Source organism: Copadichromis virginalis, linkage group LG12 (assembly GCF_057382275.1).
Source record: "Copadichromis virginalis isolate Kocher_CV1m ecotype Utaka linkage group LG12, C_Virginalis_male_GT1.1, whole genome shotgun sequence".
In the NCBI taxonomy this organism is placed as follows: Eukaryota; Metazoa; Chordata; class Actinopteri; order Cichliformes; family Cichlidae; genus Copadichromis; species Copadichromis virginalis.
This window is the reverse complement of record NC_140629.1, coordinates 15224370-15245003: the sequence shown is the minus strand read 5'-3', so window position 1 is coordinate 15245003 and position 20634 is coordinate 15224370. Positions and strand designations below refer to the sequence as shown.

The 20634-nt window shown below is 42.9% G+C and overlaps 1 protein-coding gene across 3 annotated transcripts; it reads right to left on the bottom strand.

Annotated features, from left to right (window-relative positions):
- Positions 1–545: 545 nt before the first annotated feature.
- LOC146696671 (rapamycin-insensitive companion of mTOR-like) lies at positions 546–20381 on the bottom strand. Of its 3 annotated transcripts, XM_085474907.1 has the most exons (38): positions 20261–20381; positions 20088–20135; positions 18566–18663; positions 15169–15233; positions 14815–14946; positions 14579–14642; positions 13982–14108; positions 13672–13841; positions 13231–13298; positions 12865–12932; positions 12690–12772; positions 12226–12313; positions 10440–10530; positions 10267–10333; positions 10049–10129; positions 9828–9928; positions 9146–9305; positions 8833–8934; positions 8706–8752; positions 8464–8599; positions 8162–8361; positions 7901–8027; positions 7448–7612; positions 7243–7319; positions 7066–7144; positions 6583–6692; positions 6406–6493; positions 6192–6284; positions 5978–6084; positions 5595–5824; positions 4363–5452; positions 4023–4139; positions 3104–3411; positions 2784–2990; positions 2531–2683; positions 1202–1325; positions 971–1109; positions 546–877 (listed from the first exon to the last, which is right to left on the bottom strand). In XM_085474907.1, exons 1-38 carry the CDS (start codon positions 20307–20309, stop codon positions 797–799), a joined length of 5340 nt encoding a protein of 1779 aa, XP_085331033.1. In that variant the 5' UTR covers positions 20310–20381; the 3' UTR covers positions 546–796. The 3 variants fall into 3 exon arrangements, with proteins under 3 accessions (XP_085331033.1, XP_085331031.1, XP_085331032.1); XM_085474905.1 differs by lacking the exon at positions 4023–4139 and having other exon boundaries at positions 20261–20380; XM_085474906.1 differs by lacking the exon at positions 4023–4139 and having other exon boundaries at positions 3104–3363; positions 20261–20341.
- Between the last annotated feature and the right edge of the window lie 253 nt (positions 20382–20634).

Below are 20634 nucleotides of genomic sequence, written 5' to 3'. Positions count from 1 at the left end.
TAGAAAATAGAATACTAGTGATGTTTGATTGTCTGAGATACAAGAACTAGAAAAGCAATTGGCTACCTGTGCTGACAAGAGGCTACAGGTTGTAAGAAGTAGAGAGGCAAGAGAAGCAAAAGCACATATCCGGCTAGAACAGATCACGAGTTGGGGTGGGATATGAAGGCTCCAGGTACGTTTTAAAATCAGCAGGATCCCTCTGTAGTGTTTTGTCAAAGAAAAGAACGCAAGGTCTGAGGAACCACTGGGCAGACACGACGACATGACTTATTTCATTACAGAAAAAAAAAAAAAAAACAAGACCACCTCTGGAAAGAGGAGGGAAAAAATGATAGTTTTTTGTTTGTTTTTGTTTTTTAAACACAGCTCGAGTCTTTGTCCTAATGATTTAGCTTGTCGCTGAGCATTATGTTGATGTATTATTGAGTGTTGCTCGACATCGCCAGTCCATTTGAAAACAGTATTTGGTTAAACTGCTCCCCCTTTTTCCCGTGTTTTTATTTAGAAAAAGAAAAAAAAAGTCTGAGACAGCATTAGGCGTGTCGGATTACATTTGTTTATAGATGCTGACGTCCTTTGTTTCCAGCTCGTATGTAAGGTGACTGATGACCATCTCCTCTTTTTCCTTGGCTGTGGTGCTGTTAAAATCCACCAGAAACACATCGAAATGCCCCACCCCATCTTCAGAGCCTTAACTCATATTATTTCAGTTTTGTCTTCCTTTCAGGGTGATAAGAAGCCGGGTCTGCAGCTGTGCAGGGAAAGCAGGAGGGATGGGGGAGAAATGGGATGATCAGGATTCTTCAGGAGGGTCAGCGTCCTCTTCAACAGGTTTTGGTTGCTTTGTCAGGATTGCTTCTGCTTCCTCAAACATCTGGGGAGAACCAAAAGAACAGTGATTAAACATGTAAGCACAAGGACACAGTCCGTTTTAAAAAACTTCAAATCAAGTTTCAATTGATCTTACTGGCATAAATTGCACATCCTGGAAAAGTTCTTGTATGAAACGTCTTGAGGTCAGGCGAAATGCACAGTGGGATAAGAGATGAGAAACCTCAGAGTACAGGCAAATGTCATCAAACGCATATGAAAACTTCTCTTTTATCCTGAAGAGAGATGAAATATTTTAGAGACCTTGGAAAAACAACTTTAAAATGCATCCAGAGTATATGCACAAAAGGGGGAAAAGGAGCCTTACGTCAGTAGTCCTGTTTCGTGGCCTTTGGTTCCTACGGAGGAGCTGAGGTTGATGATGAGGCGGAGCACCTCCTTCCTCAGTAAGACTCGAGAGGCGGGGCCGTCCTCGGATATCGCCTTGCCACCTGAGGGAAGCAAGCGAATATTTATACATACACTCTTATTTACGTTCACAAAACCAAGGGACTCATTATCACCCAATGGCACTTTATAAATAAAGTAACTCAATTAAAATATAACCCCATCTCCTCATAATTTATTACTGTCTCTAAAATTGGGTTTATTCATCATACAGTGAATTCTGAAGTGTGTGGGATGAGAAGAAAAACAGTCAAATCAGCCTGCAGCATGCCAGGTTTCCTAGCAACATTTATTGTTTATACATAGTTTGATATAAAAACTGCTATAAACTGATCCAGAGCTAGCGGCATGTGATTGATTGATAAAGTTCAATAAAACGTGATTAATTATTGCAGGGCTGAGTGGGTTGTTGGAGACGTGGCAGAGCTGGGTGGAGTGTGTTATTGGTCACAAATGGGGAACTGGACTGGTTGCTGGCTGTGCGGGGCAGTGTGGGAAGCGCAGCTGAACTGGGGGGAGAATCCAGAGTGTGGAGAACTAATCCATAAATGCAGAGCAGAGCAGCTGAGTGGGGCGGCTCTTGGGCCTGAGCAGGAGAGCTGAAAACTGATGCAGAGCAGTGTGGATGATGAGATTTGTTTGACTCGTTAATTCGTTCAAATGTGATTCTTATTATGTTGGAACCAACCATGCAGTGATCTCAAGTCATTTGTAAAACTAATAAACTCCCTAAGACTTCATCTTAAATACTTATTCTGTTACATCATTTCTTGGAATAAGAAACATTGAATGAAAATTCAAAACTAAACCTTCAAGAAATTACTTCATTGTCAATGTCTGGGAGTTTGGGTTTAACTTTTATTTCTTATTAATGCTGCAATTTTATGCTGAAGTATCAATGTGTGTGTGGGCTTTTGCATTTGCTTATTCCACAGAACTGAACTTTAATCAAACATTAAGGACTGAATATTCCACAGGGCACAAAGTTTGACTCACTTGTCCTGCCACTGGTCATTTTAGGACACTCATCAACAAAAAAAAGATTAAACTAAACAGACTTTCCTAGTTAAATAAAGACTTCCTTTGTCATTCTAATTTGCTTTGATGGTCTAGAGAAAGAGAGAGGAAACAGGTGGAAAGAGAAAAAAGGTCCAACAAATGAGTTGATGGAGAAGGAGACAGTACGACTTTCAACTGGAACAAAGCAGCACTTTTTAATTTAGCATATTGTGGTTATTTGTGAGCTTACCAATGACAATGTCACCAGGTGTAGGTGTGCCAGAGACTGAACCTTGTGACACAGCAGCATCACTGCAGCCTGACACCCCAGAAAATTTTGACTGTGGCATCACCTCCAGGCGGTGGCCGCTCTGGCCTCCCCATGATGGAAAGTCGACAAAATCTGCGAGAAAAGATGGGAAGAAAAAAGCATTCCTTGAAGTATCTGTTAGGTTCAATCCGCATCCGTTCAAATGACTGAATGTGTGCGCGTGTCAGCTTACCTGTACGAGAGTGTGTGCTATTGATCAGTGGTTGGGTGGGGTATCCAAGGACGATCGCTCCCACGCAGTAGAGGCAGTTTTCTTCAGTGTGAACCTGCAGGCCCGTCTCCTCTGAGCCCACCATGTGGTTCGGGGTGTCTCCTCGGTGCACAATCAGCTCTGAGATACTAAACTGCTGCTTCAGCACTGGGAGGGCAGGACGATCACCTATAGAGGTGATAAGCACCAACAGAAATCAGTCTCTTGTCTTTGTGCAGCTTTCTTTCTTTCTTTCATAAGCTTTCAATAGTTTATTTAATTATGTGCAAAGTGGACGTTACCATCGCCGTCACCGAAAAGAAAACGTTTCCGCTCTTCCGATGGCGGGCTGATCCTCTGCTGAAAGTAGGCAGAGTCTCTGATGTGGAACATGTCATGGATGTCCATCGGCAGTGCAAGGCCAATGTAGTCGTCGTTACATCCGAAGGTGACGCTGGAGACCATGGAGCGTACTGAAGAGCAGCGGTGCAGGGTGCTTTGGTTGATTGGACTGAGTAGCTCTTCTTTATCCAAAGAGGCAAAACTCAGAGCTTTCAGAAACCTAGGGAGGGCAAGAGGAGAGGTGCGTGAGAGGATCCGGGGGGAGAGGCTGGGAAAGAAAAGGAACATGGGGAATAAATGGGAAAAAATGTTTGGTAAAAGAACAGAGAGGGGAAACTTTTTTTTGCTGCAGAACGCCATCAGAGCAGCGGCAGCAAAAGACATTTTGTCTCCATTGTCTGAGGTTTAAAGTTATAAATGAATTATTTTTCTAGTGCAATCAGTGGGTAATGTACAGGTTAAGAGTTATGAACTCATCTGTTACACCTTTGTATCAGAGGTTTAGCTCTTTTTTTTCACACTCTTTCACATTTCCTTATTTTCTGGTCCTGCTTTTTGCACTAACTTACCTTACCCACCACATTTTTTCTATGCATGACTTATCACTGTGATGCATTTATACTAGACACATTGTAAAACATCAAATTGCACTAATCTCTACCTGTTTGCCATTTATATTTTTAAGTTGGGGTCACAGGGGGGCCACTAGAAATTCACCAGTCTACGTGGGACTTACTTGCACAACAGGAAAGCACTGATGGATCAACTGTAGGCAAAGAGCAGTTAGTACTCTACTAAAGCAGCAACAACATATTGATCTGTCTGGACTGGTGCTAGAAGCTACATCTCTAAAGGAGGACACGAGCTAGGTCCACCCACCGCGGTACGAGTGTTCTGGACAGCCTGCGGTACGAACTTACGGCGCTGGGTTCTGGACAGGTAACCCTCCTATCTGATATCCTGACAGACACAGCAGAAGGTGCACAAAAAGACACCCTTCACCCCCCCCCAAAAAAAATCTGTCATTCCAAAGGTACAAAAAAACTAAAAGCGAAAACTCAGGTTCAGGCATGTTTTTAAACATTCTTTAGGCTGACGGCTAACATCTTCACGTGGCACCAAACCTAAATTAAATACGCTCAAAAAGACAACAGAATAATAGAGATGGGTTAAGATGTTCCGTTTCCATGAAGCAAACCCTGCAGTGGAGCCGACTTACCTGCGGGGAGTTAGTCTGGAATCGAGACTGCCGCTCTTCATAGTGATGGTGTCTGTGAACAACACATCTTTGGCAGGTGAAGCCAGCGCTTCACTGTGAGACAAAGATGGGTGTATCCTCTGCTGCTGAAGCCTCTTCAGCGTAGCGTAGCCCAGCGCGTCTCTCGGGCTGGTGTACATGAAGCTACAATCAGCCAGGCTTTTTATGGTGGTCACTGAGGGGGACTTGAGAGACTGAGCCCGGCGGGGGAGGGTGTGGGAGGAGCCGGGAGGTACCAGAGAGACAGTGGAGGACTTGGATGTGGACATGTGGTTAGTCTGTGACTGGGGGGTGAGGGATGAGAGTGTTTTGACAGTCTTGGCAGACACTACTGTGTTGAGGCTCACGCAGTCAGAGGAATCCGGTTCGGCCTCCGGATGCTCCGGGTTACCAACGGTTTCCCGAGAGGGACTGGAGCTCATGGAGCTGATGCCGCTCGTTGTGGTGTCCGTGTTAAAGCTCTGACTGCGGCTTTTAAACTGAGTACCTCCGCCACCCCCTCCTACATTGCCTCCGCTAGAAGAGCCGCCATCTCCTGCTAGACGCTCCCGGCTGCTCTGCTCTCTCTCCCGGCTATGTTGCTCTGCAGCCCCCTGGCCTCCGAGAGTACTAAGTCCGAGGCCTGAGCCTCCTCCCTTCGACAGCCTGCCATCCACCAAGTGCTCCTCTGAGCCCCCTCTTGTCCCAACAAATGATGTCTCCAGACTGACCGTTGGACTCTTTGGCATTCCTCGGCCATTAAAGATAGGGGTAAAGTCCCCCTGGTTTGGGCTGTAGACAGAGGGCTCTGTCACTGTCCTGTTCCGCCTCATACTCCCAGTCTTGAGCTCAGTGGGGGTTCGGGAGCCCGATGGTGTCTTGGGGTCACTGGTGGAGCGCAGTTTCTTGCTGGGGAGAGATAGGGAGTTCAGGAAGCGAGTGCGAACAAAGCGAGTAGAGGCCAGTATTGTAAAGGGGCTACGGTCTTTGACTGGTTTGGAGTGTAAGTATAAAGAAGTCTCATCCGACTGGTCCAGAACATCACACTTGTCATCATCCAGGATGTACATGTCTAAGAGAAATGAAATTAATTAAAAACGTCCAACTTCTAGCAATAATTACTGATTATTATAGAGATCTGTTAAAGAAACAAAACATAAATTTCAATCGTTTTGGAGAACATGGTGACAAAGCAAAGGCAATGTGCTACGTACTTGGTTGAGACTCGCTCTCGCTGTTGTGGCGGGAGCTGGTGGACTCCGAGTTTAGACTGAGCGTGCTCGGTACTGAAGAAAGTTCAGAGGTCAGCTGCGTGTCCACTTCGTCTGGAGTGACGGGCCACAGCGTCCTGCGACTGTGTCTGACTGCATCCCAACCGAACTGTTTTAGTACCTCACAGCCCTGCTTGGTCTTGGTGATCACACCCAGCACATACACACATGTCCTGTGGACACCAAGTGATAGTCAAAATACAAAATACTGCTCTATGAAATTTTAAAAAAAAAACACACACAAAAAAAAAACAGTCTGACGTTACATGTTCCATAGTAACGCTTTTAAATGTAACTGAATAAAAGACAAAGAAAGAAAAGCTCACCCTCGCACTGACAGCACCTCACAGTGCTGAGCCAATGCAAGGATATCAGGAATGACGTTCTCCTCCTGCAGGAGATTCAGACCCCAGTTTGAAGAGCCAATGTTGCCCTGAAAAAACAAAAAAACAAAACGAAAAACATCCACAATCAAGCCCATGTCTTTGTATTATCATTAAAGATTAACTTATGTGACACGGATTAATCTGCGTTACTGACTAGTGCCCAGAGAGCAGCTTTGAGCTGTTTGATGCCCTCCCAGGTGTCCAGCATCGGGGAGCGAATCGTGTAGCTAAGGTCAGGCACTACACTCTGGAAACAGATGGGGCAAAAATAAAAGACAAATGGCACTTTAGTCCTACAGAACAGCTGAATGATCATTTTTAGTTTAAAAAAAAAAAAAAAAAGAAAAAAAAGAAGAGAGAGACCTTACCTGAGCCTCTAATAAATGACAGCCTGTCTTATCGTGAACCAGCTGACCATACAAGTGCACAGGGAGATAGACGTTTGGTCTTTGTAACCTGGAGACATGGCCAAAGAAATCAGGCACAGTCAAAAACCCATTCACTGCTACAGCTCATCGAATGGCCCCAAATTTCACCCTTCTTACCTTTGGTTGCTGCGTCTGACGTAGTTGTCTCCATCGACAGGTTTGCGGTAAGTTGTTAGTGCTTCATTGAGCTGCTCCTCTATCTGGTCCACATACTTAAGATTATACTCCTGCAATGCACAGTCTACTTAATATTCAATTCAATTCAATTTTATTTATAGAATGCCAAATCACAACAACAGTTGCCTCAAAGGTGCTTTATACTGCAAGGTTAAGACCCTACAATACAAAGAAAACAGAAAAAACCCAACAATCATATGACCCACTATGAGCAAGCGCTTTGGTGACAGTGGGAAGGAAAAACTCCCATTTAACAGAAAGAAACTTCCAGCAGAACCAGGCTCAGAGACGGGCAGCAATCTGCCGTGACCGGTTGGGGTGAGGGGAGGAAACTCATTTGTATGTGTCCTTGTTATAGCCACATGATTTCAGAATATTTTAAATGAGATTTCATTAAGCTGTCTGCTGATATTTGAATAATACCTTTTGCCATTTATCCAGCTGTTTGCTGACATAGCCCCTCTCATTGAGGTAGGAGAAACCTTTAGGAATGGACAGGAACCTAAAAATGCAGGGGAAAAAAAGATGTAGAGTGTGTTCAAGAAGGACTATTTCAGAGTGACACACTGTTTTTGTAATGTTGTAGTGGTAAACACCTACCTGAGGAGCAGTAAGAGGCCTTTGTCTCCCAGGTGGGACACAGCTGGTTTCAGCTGGATTAGAGCGTGAAGGTTGGCCTGTAAAGCAGCAGAATGGGCACGAAACGAAACTGTCAGATAACACGATGGGCTTAATCTTATCTGCTTTTGCTATTTTATTATTTAATTGCTTTGCTGAGAACAATCTAAGCGGCATCATCACTCACCTTGTCTTCACACGCCTCATCCAGTATGTCCAGGGCCTCCATGGACACAGCCTTGTTGTGGTCGTGAAGCTGTGTGACCAGCAGCTCCATGCCCCAGCTACTGAAGAACTCCACGCCTGCACGCAGCAGCACGCGGAGGTGCTTGGTAGCATACAGCCTGCACGTCTGCACAGCGAGACAAGAAGTATTGTGTGATCAGGGGTAGTGCGAACATTTAATTGCCAAGAGGCCTACGACTTCTCAGAAGGTGTGGTGGGTGGAGGAAAATGAGGTGATCGGGTGTGTTTAGAAAAAGAAAAAAGGGCAAGTTTGGCAATAGATGATTCAGTTTATTTTATGCCTGCAAATGTGGCAGTGTGATAAGAGGTTGCTGACCACTGTGCATGAAAAAAAAAAAAAAAAACTTCCCCATTACTACTAATTACAATATTAGTGTTTTAACAGCTTGCTTACATCAGTAGAAGCAGTGAGGATCTTGGAGAGGATCACTCTGGCCAGACCATCTCTGCTGTAGTCCAGTGTGGATACAGCGAGTTTCAGCACAGCATCCTGGTTCTTTACAGAGCACAGATTCAGCAGGCTGAAAATAGAGGGGAGAAAAAAAAGTGCAAATGTCACCTTGCAGGATGTTTTTAATCAAACAGCTCTGACACAATTTCACTCTGCAGGCCTGGAAAAGCTCAAAATAGATTAAAGACTTTTCTGCTCACTCACCACTGAAACAGGCCACATTTCTCTAGTAGTTTGACTCCCTGTGGGTGTGCCGAGAGCGTCCCCAGGAAGAGGAAGTAGTGTTGGCTGAGTGTAGTGAGCAGGCCATTACTCTGCAGACAGCGCTCGGGCTTCATTCCAGAGGACGAGGAGAGCCACGATACCATGTCCTTCACCAGGTCCTCCAGGTAACCCTGGCCATCCTGGTTGATGGCGGGGGAAAAAATAAAGCGTCAAAAACAAAGGTAAATGACCAAAAAGAAGAAATAAATTAGAGTACGAGCATCAGTGTAAACCTCTCTAACCTCATCGGAATCCATGAGGAACTCAACAAACTGACAGCCAACCACAGTGAGTTGTCTGGCCTTTAGGTGATCCAACGCAAGCCCTGCGTACAACTTACTACTGGGCTTATAAAAGTACAGCAGCCTCCGAACAAACCTGCATCAGACAAAAACAAATAGAAATGTAAAACAGGATGTGAGAAAAACACGCTGAACAAATTCAGTTTCTTGTAATGAGCTGTGGTTAAATAAAAAAGGCTTACTTGTGCATCTGTTCATCTTTGTTGTTCCTGAGGTTTACATTTGGCCACTGAGAAGACAAAAAAATACCCTTTTACACATGTAAAAACAAAACATCGAGTCTGTGGTGGTACATGAGAACAGCCTGACCTTGAGGATGGTGGCAATAAGCAACCAATTCCACTCCAAATTCTGCTTGTGGTTGAGAATCTGACTGTCTCGCAGATTCATCATCAGTGCTTCTTCTGTGTCCTGAGCACAGAAGCAGAAAAAACAGAAGCTGTAAATATGAAAGTAAAACTACTTTTTTTAATTTAAATGTTTAAACTTTTGGCTTAAATTGTTCAAATCAGGTTTCTTTCTAGCTACACTAAACACACCACATACTTTGCAACAAACACACAGAAGCCAAAGCCAAGACCAACCGTAAGATGGAAAATACGTAAAAGATGTTGATCTTTACCTTAATGACATAGATGTCTTTGTGGACACGTGAATCTCTGCGGTTATGTGACGACACAGACTTGCGAATGATGTGGTCCAGATAAAGACTGTGCGGTTTCAAACCTTTCTTCTTCTTCTCATGGAAACGTTTCAGATTGTTGACGGCTGCACTTGCTCGCCTAGAGCGCATAGAGACAAAGATGGAGGATGTTTTAAAAGTGGTTTAACAACTAGTACGTATTCAAATAAATCCTACAAGTTAGTCGGCGACCAGTTGGCGAGTAGTGGCTGGATGAAATTTTCAAAATGATCGAGTTGGTGTGACATGGAAGATGCCAACGTTATCACTGAAAATGCACAACTTTGAACGTTGAAGGCGAACAGATCCCTTTTCTTCCACACGAACTACAGGTGACCACGGCAATCTGCTTGCAACCAATGTAAATCCAAGGAAGCTTATTGTGCAGCACCCACTTTTCAACCTCCAGCAACCACTCGTCAACCGGTCGTGGACACGCTTTATTAGCGACTGATTGTTACCAGCGAGTCAATGACCAGTCTATAGCCCTGAAATCAGCACTACTGATAAGAACATCTTTATGAGAGAACACTGCAAAGAATGATGACTAAAGATTAGAGGAAATTATTTTGTTACAATAAAAAAAACAAGAGTGATTGCGTGTGTGGCAGTTTGTACTCACAGTCGTTTCTCTTGGGGGATGTCAAAGGAGGCTGCCATGTTGATGAGAGTGGGAAGGCAGTGCAAGTGGTGACTATGGGAATGAGGAAGGATGGTATTTGCCTGATCAAGAGAGAAATAAAACCTTGGTGAGTATAGCAAAAGAAGCCAAAGGAGTCAAAGAAACAAAGATATAGCTTAGAAACTTTTAGAAATGCACAAAATTATACTTTTTTTTATTACCATGTGTAAAAGGTCTCCCAGAAGGATGGTGGCCCTGACAGCAAGCTGGTCATCGCTACTGGTCACAACTTCAACAAGGCCCTACAGTATCAAAAATAAAGGCACAAGGAAGGACATCAATATAAAAGCCACCCAAAAGCTGTTAATACAATACTGTGAAACACACACTCCTAGCCTGAGTAAATTAAACCTATTGTGCTTTTACTGTGTCAGCTCACCTCTAAAAGCCCGCTGGAAATGAAGGCAGAAAGAACAAATGCCAGGTAGTTGTCCATTAGGTCAGGCCTAATAAAGGGAGCAGATAAAAATCATTTTATGGCTTGTTTACACACTGAAGTGACAACAGTTCTGTCAATATATTTCATTTCTATCCTGTGCTTTCGTTTGTCACCTAGAGCGGGCCCGATGGGGTAGGATAACTTTGGCCTCGGCAGCAACAAACCCGTCAGACAGTCTCCAGGTGTCCTGGAACCTGGCGGGGTCTGAAGGAGAACAGAGCAAACAGACCAGTCTGTCAGTGTGTGTAAAACATGGACCTACTAGGGGTCTAAAAGAAATTTTGTTCTACATTTAACCAAAGGCTGTACTGAGATAACATATGAAATGCTGAAACAAAGATTTTTTTTTAATCTTAAGCAGGACAAAATGCTAATTTTTGAAATTGATTGCATTAACACATTTCAAAAAAGTGGAGCTGGAACATTTTTCACACTATGTCAGAGAACAAAAGCACAAACGTGTCGTAGTTTCCTGGTGATTTAGAATTTAAGCTAACTTTTTTTTAGTTCAAAACACACCAAATGTAGTCAGTGGGTCACTAAATGCAATTTATTATGTAGACATGCAGACTGTGCTTCGGTGCTGTCCTGCTAAATGAAAGCGTTTTCCTTCAAATGGACTTTATGATCATGTTGCTCCAAAAATTTCTACCTTGTGTATCATTAAGCATTATTTGGGCCTTCACAGATTTGCCCAGTTATCCATGTAATGTGCACTAATTAATCTCCAAACCCCAGCAGATCCTGGTAATAAACAAGATGGCCCCTCTTTACACTACAGAATGAAGCAGATGAGACCACTGGGCAGCTTTCTCCCTCCTAAATGAGCTCTGGTTGGCTCAGGAAGGACAGCTGGATTTTTGGATGGTCTAATTTGTATCTGTGGATCCAACTATGAACTGTGTCCACAGATAAAAATATTCAGAAGTGTTCCTAAACTAGAAGTCCCCATCCCCTGGGACACGAACAGGTCCCGGTCCGTGAGTCATCTGGCACCAGGCCACAAGAGTTGAGGTTCGGGTGTGAAATGTATGGTTTTCAGGGTTTTTATCGTTAACTCTGTTTCCGTGTTGTAGTTGTGTTTCTTATTTTGAAAGAAATATTTGCGTGTTACCATAGTGACCAGAGAGCATTAAGGGGCAGAGAGGAGGATGTTACTTTCATTGTTGTTGGCGCATTTCAGGAGGACGCAGCTAATAAAGTTGCACAATAACACAGTGAATTTGCGTTTATTATTATTATATTTACAAAACACCACAGCTTTTGTCTTGGTCGTATCATTTTATTTTGTTGTATTTATCCGCGACACCTTAAAGGCCGGTCCGTGAAAATATTGTCTGACATTAAACCGGTCCGTGGCGCAAAAAAGGTTGAGGACCGATGCTCTAAACCCAACAAAAACCTGTTTTTGATGCAGTGTCACACAAGGGCCCGAAGACCACGGTCATTTAGTGTTGGTTTTCTGACGCTGTCTCGTTTCCCATTTTCTCCAAATCTTTAATGATATTTTGTGCGATAGATGACTAAGTCGCATTGTTTTCTGCTTTTCTTTTTCCAAATTACACATTTAGTGTTAACTGTTTAAAGAAAAAATGTTCACACTCAGTGGGCAAACCGAGTAAAAGTGCTGAGCCCCTCTCATCTTTACTCATGAACAACTCAACCTTTCTGGGAATGTCTTTTCACACCCCGTCGTGTTACTTATTAACCTAACAAGCAGTCAGATCTTCAACCAGGTGTTTTTTTTCCTTCTTATATTACATAACTGTTCCAATCTCATGCTTCCCCTCTTAACTTTAGTGAAATGTGCTATTTACATCAAATACTTAATATAACAGTTCCACTGCTTGTTTTTATATGGGGATTAAATTATTTGAAAATTAGATATTTTTTACTTACCAACACTTAGAAGGGCTTCAGTGAAGTCTTGCGTTACAATGGGCACAGGAAGCCTGAATATCTCATATAACACTTCCAACAAGCCTTTCTGCAAAATTGGTTAAAAATAATTATATAGATATGGCAAAAGCGGCATTGTTAAGTAGCGGAAAAGAACAGTTAGAACTAATGTTAATGCTGTGTAAAACAGTGATTTGCAAGCTTGAGAGAACCCAATGGTTTGATAAGATGGCATGGCAAAAACACTCTGTGCTTTAAGCCTCTGAAGCCAAGCAGACTTAACATTAGTAAAAAGGCTGTTTCATACAGGAAATTTTGGTTGATTTTTAATTTCTAACGCAACTCCATCTAACCGCTGCACAATAAAAACAATCGCTTGATTGGAATCTTCACAGGCAAGAATCAGAAAAATCTGTGTTTTTGAATATCAAACTTCCTTAAGGGCCAAACATTTTTTTACTCACCCTAACTTCCATATTTGGTATGCAAAGTAAGCCAATTAAAGACTGGATTCCAGAATTTCCAGCCTTGCATAGGTTGATAATTCCTGAGACAAAAAAAGAGAGAGAGAATAGGAGATATTTAACAGTGGGTATTCCTAACAAGTATGTACAGTAAGAATAATATTAAAGCCCTTACCGGACCAGGAGCGGAAAGCAGCCACTATAGCCATTCGGCTGGACAAAAAACGGGCTTCTCTGTCTTCCCTGTGAACAAGAAAAACACACGTTAAAGAGTGGACATCATGTTCTGTGCACACAACATCGTTATGATCTTTCAGCCGGTGGTTGTTCAGACTACACAACACAAACAAAACATAAAAGATCTTTTATAAAAATCTGACTTCACATCCTCTGGCAAGCCGCTGCAGAGTCAAGCCACCCTGACAACAAGGGTCGCCTAACAAAAACACTACACAAACCCTCCTCTCTCTCGCTCTCTCTCTCTATGCACAGTTCAACCACAGGCTCTTCATACCACCTAAACACACACACACACACTCACTTGAGTTGCCCCTCAGCCGTGTCTGCGTTGTGACGGTAGTGAAAATCAGTGAAAGGCGCGAGGATTTGCTGGAGAACAGAGAACAAAAACAGAGAAAATTGATGCATACAAAACAACAGTAAAGCGAGCTTCAAATTACATCTCTATTTACTACTGTCAGGAAAAATCTTGCAGTAATAATTAACCTGCTGCACATGTTATATAACATCTGTGTGCCTGCAGTGATGAGCTGCTACTGTCCCAAGTGTTTACAGACAATGAGGCTTTGGAGAAATGCTGTAACTGATTACTGTAAGCTCCATGGGAAAGAGACGGGCACCTACAGCTCTGCTAATCCTGACTGGAATGGCTCCCAGCACAGTGGCTCATTTTTAAACAGAAGCTTCTTCTCAATTCATAAACTATGTGTGTCAGTGTGTGTGTGTGTGTGTGTGCACAGACCTCCAACTCGACGTCAACACGCACATACTGGCGGGTGCGTGGGTGGTTGAGTAAGTGGAGGATAGTGGTGATAAGTGCTTCGTTGATGCGACTTAGTTGACAGTCTATCACACTCTTAAGGATGGTGCTGAGGCCTCCCCGTTTGGCCACCACCTCTGGGTTCTTCAGGGCTACACAGGCAATGGCGATAATAATAATATTAATAATAATGTCAAACAACAATAGTTCTCCACAAGTTTTTCTGTTCACCCAAAGAGCACCATGCATAGCAACCGCACCGGCCTGCATCTTTAAACACCAGGCACTTTACCTAGCTCGCAAACGATGGCGATGGCGGCGCGCACCATGCGGTCTCTCTCCTGCAGGCCGTCGGTCCCCACAGCAATTAAAGAGTTTGCAATAGACGTGGGGAAGAGCATTGCGTTGACAGTGATGATCTACAGAGAGAGGAAGAGGACGGGAACATGAGTCATCAAAACAAGTCACGACAAAGAGAGGCAAAAAATAACTTCACTGTTTTGCTTTTTTTATGGCTGCTTTTTGGAGAACTCCAGAAAAAGAAGATCAACTTTTGAAATGCCAAAACAGGATCTGACTATTCTGAAGGTCACATATTTAGTGCTTGTAAAACTGGTAGTTCCTTCAAGAAATTAAAGCTGAAACCACAGCACTATGACTCTAAGCGCTGTGTGAAGATTTACAGTAAACTACTAAACTATAAATAACCCCGCCTGCAGACACATGCAAACCATCCCCACTGACACTCCTGCTAACCCCGGGAGCTTTCTGGTGGCATTTCGCTGGCACAGGAGTGAGCAGTGAGGGCAAATTCCTCGAGTGACATGAGAGCGACTCTGCAAATGGTCAGAAGGAACAAAGATCACCAAAACACACGCCTTGTTTTTACCTTTCGGACAAGTCGTAGAGCCTGAGTCCTCTCACCCTCATTACTCTGCTGGATGTCAATGCATCTGAAAAAATCCACAATCATAACAATCAGTCATGTACCATGGTTGGGCCGAAGAAGAAGACTGGCTGAAGCATGGTACTACAAACACCCTAACAACTTAACTAAAAAAACCCAAACATTTAGTAAGATAACAACTGTTACACCTGACTGGGTGGTTCAAAGCAGGAGCTCACCTGGCTATCAAGTAATCCACCTGTAGTCTGAGGACCTTCTGCAGTACGCTGGTATCTCTGATGAGGTAGCGAAGCGCCCGCAACCCCGCAGCACGCACTTCTTTAGCTTCATTAAGGAGAGCTAGTCGCAGACTAGAGATTAAAAACAAACAATAAAGTGACTAAAACTAGAGCACGGACAACCTGACACAAGATATGACTATTTCCTTCATTACTTCATTGACTGGTACTTTTCAATCGCACATTCACGTCATCATTATTCCAAATCCAGAACAGCTTAACAGCCAGAGTAAATAAAAAGCGCACATTAAATAGGACACACTTACACTATTATCGGTAGCTGAGATTACTTACCAAATGATGATTTCTTCATATGTAAACCCAAAATTTTCCTCACGGTGGCCAATGCTGCACAGCAGCTATAAAACAGAAACATAAAAATGGTTTCAATATGGCCATGACTCCATTAGCATGGTTTTAGTGAAGGACGAGAGTAAATCGAGCCCAGTCAGGTACATGTTGATTTAATGGATAACTGTGAATGAAAAAAACGTGTTCAACTCATTTAGAGGCTCTAAGTAGGAAACCCATAGAGGCAAAACACTTGCCACTATTTGTCGCTTAAGCACATGCTTGTATGATAGTACGTCAAAACACAAAGGACATAAAATAGAGTCTTCAATAGTCGGACTAACTCTGTTGTATTGTTCTCTCATAGCCTAGATATGTGCTCCTATTTTCTCTATCCTATCAGGTCTGGCAGTCAGTGTGACCCTGTTTCCAGCATGAATGTCTACCTTTAGCAATTCCCTAAAGGCAGGTAAGGCTGTGCAGTATGTCGTAAAAAAAATCACATCTCAATATGCATATAAAAGGAGTACTCATCAAATACACTTTTTCTTAAATTTATTTATTGATCTGAGAGACCAGAGGAGGAGGCCAGAATGAGCCCGGGAAAGACTCCAAAGCGGCCCACTGGACAGCTTTGGGAAATGTGATGAAGCGCACAGACTTATGACCCTTTTAACTGTATTTTCATAACTTTTACAGCTTTCCTACTGATAAAAGACCCCTCACCACTGCTATTGATAATACAGCTAAGTAATTAAGTAACGTATAAACAATTAAATGAAAAAAGTTCCTGTTTTTTCCACTATGTACTATAACATGTTTCCATACTAGATAGGAAAAAAGGACAATGAAAAATTCACATGTTATAAAACGACGGTCTGGGCAATGAACTACTACTACTACTTTTTCTGTAATTTTACAAATTTATCACGTAGGCTCAAAGTAGGATGTATGTAGCCCACAATTCAAAATGACTTTACACGTATGATTTTGAGGATGAGAGACAATATAAATCTGTGGTAAACACAGTGAAATAATAAAATAAAGAGTTGCAGTACTTGTAACTATTAAATCAAAGAGAGAGAGGGAGACAGAGAAATTTTAAAAAATGTAGCAAAACAAACAAAAAAATAGATCGATCACTTCTCCCTTTTACTGCAGAAAAATGGCCTTGTGGGCCCTTTATGTGGGAAGTGAATGAATCTGCTGTCACTGTGTAAGAGGTAACATTGCCAGAACAAAGCCACAGCAATTGCGAAGTATAAGCCAGAAGGGTATTCAAATGACTGAAATCAGCTATAAAGTGTCAGCCCCATGTTTCTATGTAATCATTATCCAAATCTTATGTGGAGTGTTTACATCTCCCTAATAACTGTAGAGCTGCACACAACAATTAGTGAGAGTGTGAACTCTAATCAATATTTTACATATTTAATGTTCCAAATATGGTCTTATATGTTCTGTAACATCGTTCTTAGAGGTACACTGAGGCTCCTTCACACAACAAGTCAATGCTCCTCCATCACAGTTGTCTATTCTGCCATGTGTCTCCTAATGAAAGTGAACCACTGTAGTACTTTTGGTTTAAACTGTTCCTCAAAGTTGAGCATAAATTTCCTAAAGCACAGCAGAGCATGAGGCAAGACGGAGCAGGGTGGAATGGGTGATGAGAGGCAAGAAGGAGTACAGGGTTGTTTTAAAACAGCTGTGATGTCAGAGCCCAAACAGGCAAATGAGAGGAGAGGAGAGGAGATGGGGACAGGGTGCACGTGATGCTCTCCGGGGGGGTGGGGGATTAGCTAACCCTCACTGTCCTGGAACCCTTATAAGGAATCGGAGTCATGGTGCTCTAATGGGACACACACACATCATGGCTATAACCCTCCAGTCAGTTGTAAACAAGAGAGTTAGGTGTACAGATTACAGGCACACAACCATGCTCTCACTCAGCCTCGAGCCTGCTCCAGTGCCAACTGCACAGTTGTAGGAGGGCCAGTACTCACTTGCCACACAGCTACCAACAATTGTTTACAATATGCTTATGACCGGCAGTCAGAAGTGGTCTGAGGCAGTGTGGTGAAAGAGGAAATCAGGATATAGCTATGATCAGGATTAAACTCTCCTGTAAACATGTGCATGGACAACTGCAGATACCACAAACCAGTAGTGTTCTGATAATACTGGTTTTTAGTTAGCTTCCTTAAAATACTGCACATCACTGTCTTTGCACACAGACACAGACAGAGCTGTCACAACAAAGTGAAGAGCAGACAAATACCTGCACTCAGATGACAAACTTTATACCAATTCGACCCCAGCATAGTTGCAGACGGAGAGAGTGAAACTGTGGTAAATTAGACAGTTGTGCACATGGCTTTGATTTTTTTTTTTCCCCACCTGAGGTGACAGTCAGCAAAGCCAGTGTGCTCAAGGCACAAGAAAGTGCTAGTTTTCTATCTCACACTCATCTCGCAATCATTAACTCATTTTCTCCACCCCTGTTATTCCTGTTCAAAATAACAGGAAGGAGAGTACTCCAGCATGTTTTGGGCTGACAGGAGAAAAACACCCTCGAGAGGTCACTAGTCCTGACCAACAGGGCTGACCTGAAGGATGAGCGATAACACTAAAACAGATTTTTTTTTAATGAGCAAAAAACTTACATTTCATACTCTTTTTTTTATTGCAGTCATTCTACAATCAACTGAAGAAGACACTTAGATGAGTGACGAAACGCTTCTCCCACTGAAAACACTACGTCCAGATGAACAGATTAAACTTTTGGGGATATTATAGCTATTATTCATCTCTGCATCAGTAACATTTACTGCTGTTAAGTGAATCAGAGCAGTTATACTGCATGGTCAAAAGAATTTAAAACCTGCATATGCTCACATGTGTTACAATCCATGTTAGGATATTTGTGTTTTAAGCCTTGCTGAACTGAAAATCCTCCTAAATACTCTTTTTTTTATCATCCACATTAAAAACCAGAAGAGAAAAAAATGACTAAAGTAATCTTTTCTTCTTCTTTTTTTAACAAATCAAAGTCTCGGGTCCATACAAACAATAACCAGACACTATTAATCTCAGATTTCAAAGTCTGAGCGCTGCTCCAGATGCACATTAGACTGAAGTGCTCTCCTATCCCTCGAGCTCCTGTTATATTCACTGTCAGCATCACAGTGACAGGCACAACTAGGCCTGCTGGCATCAACACCCAAGAGGAAAAGATCAAGGAGAGGTCAGTGGTGACACTACAGAGGAGGAGCAGCTAATCAATCTTGTGAGATATCTGAACCCAGTGAACCCTCTCAAAAAGCTGCATGTCTCACAACATTTCAGCGAGGCAAAACTGTCTTTAAATGAGGCAAAAATTATCAGAGCTTGACAGCGTTACCTTTATGAAGTTGTTCAGGTGGCCCAGTTTTCGCATGTTACTGACTCCGTGCGGTTTGGCCACATTTTGAAGGATTTCACGGAAGTTTTCTGACGGTTCTAAAGGAGAATGAAAAGGAAATACAATGTAACTAAGGGAGGCGTTAAGCCATATTGCCATAATAATATCAGTCAATGAACCGTAATAGATATCCTGCAGGAAGGAAGTTGGTTTAGCTGGAACTAATGTAGAGTGTACAATCAAAACAAAGGCTAGACACTAAAATAGCCAGACCTGAGCGGGAAGTGTTTTTGTTTTCAGTTCCTTTCAACTATCCTACGTTAAATATTTTGACAAACGGGAACCGCATTTTAAAACAGAATCGTCTGAGCGTGGTCGACGCCTAAACGCCCGCTTTGCGTGGGATGACTTCCAGATATTGCCCTGCAAGACAAATGTAAACATCACACAAACTGGGAAAACACCAGCTTAATGAGCTGCGCAGATCACTTTCTCCTCAACAACAAAGCGCAGCAGATGATAAGCCTGATTACGCTGCAGCTTGTCAAAAAGTAACAGCTATCAGTATTAGTCATCAGTCTCACTGCTCCAAACACTGCACTCAATCCATCGCTCAAAAGTGGAAATGAGAAAAATGCCAGCCCAAAGGGTTACTTTGGTAACAAGCATTTGTAAACATCACGAGCCAATCTTACAGTAAGTTATGAATACATCACATTTTAATTGATGCCACAGTGATTACATGAACTTAGTATGCACATTTGTTATTTCATAACTTTAAACCTCTGGGAACTGACATACTTTATTTTCCCCAGTTTTGGTATTATCAGGAAGAACATGTAAATAGTGCAAATCGCACTGAAGCAGCTGATAGGTTAAGTGTATAGACTCTCCTGTGGTGATGATTTTAATGTTGTCAGTCACACATATTTCAGGTGAGCATGTCTCTAGTTGAGACGATTGTAATGAATCTAGCAGGGATCTGGGCCTCCAGGACTCAGACACCGCTGCTCCGTGTAAACAAACTGCTATGCAGTGTTGATGCTGGAGGAGTAAATCTGACAAGTTGTGCAGCTGTGTTATCAGTGCTCCTCTGGAAGAACCACCGTGTGTTGCCTCAATGCTTCTCGGCACACAGCTTTCAGACTCAATTCCCCCAGCCAGTTAGCGATGACAAATGCATGACTGCAACTCTTATGGCTACTTGGCTAAATAACAGGCTATCGTGCCCACTCACGCCGATCAAAATAACAGAGCGTCTTCATGGCTGGTTAGCTGGGGCAGCTAGCTAACGCTAACTCAGCTAGTTAAGTTAGCTCGTTGCCGCCTGTTGTTATGACATCGATAGCGACGTTTTTAGACCAAACAGTGAGGGAAAATGGCGAAATAACAACAGCAGTGACGGGTCAAGCGCGTACACTGTCTAGACTTTCACCACGCGGGGCTAGCGTTTGCAGAAATCGCCCTCATCCATTTTGAACAATAATCGCTTTCAGGGTGATGTGATGAAGCCTCTGCTTACCTCTGCTCAGATCCAGCGGTACGTTCTCCTCCCCGCTGTCATTCCGACCTGTCAAAAACACACACCACGGACACGCCGAGACATTACTCCAAGGTCATCGCGTGCGTGACAAAATCATATTTTGCAATATCCTGCTTTTACAGCAGCCGCTGAACCGAGGTTTTTGTGCTTACCTCGCATCCGAAGACTCCGGATAGGACGGCCGCGGAAGCTGGCCGCCATGTTTCCAGGAACATACACAACACCGGAAACTTCGCGGGTTATCGCGAGACAGCAGACGACAGAAGGACCGCAACAGATCCTCAGCAGACCTAAGATCAGCTGGATCCTCCTTAATATCCCTCTAATCTTACCAGTGATAAAAGCATAACTCTGATCTGGCGACTGTGTTAGGGTTAGCAAAGGGGGATCTCAACGCCATATAATTTCTATCACAAATATTATCATTTCAGGTAAAGTTAATTTTTGACTTGCCTTATCCATTCATTTTTTATTGTTTAAGTATATTCTTCCTCTTCTTTTCCCTATTATTATTATTATTATTATT

What these genes read in the sequence shown, in the direction of transcription:
- LOC146696671 (XM_085474907.1), bottom strand. Translation starts at nt 20,309, where the DNA reads ATGGCGGCCAGCTTCCGCGGCCGTCCTATCCGGAGTCTTCGGATGCGA. An exon ending in AAGCTGCTCTCTGGGCACTA is followed by an intron (nt 6,085 to 6,191) that starts GTCAGTAACGCA and finishes TTGTTTTTTCAG; the next exon opens with GGCAACATTGGCTCTTCAAA. An exon ending in CGAGAGCGAGTCTCAACCAA is followed by an intron (nt 5,453 to 5,594) that starts GTACGTAGCACA and finishes CATTTCTCTTAG; the next exon opens with ACATGTACATCCTGGATGAT.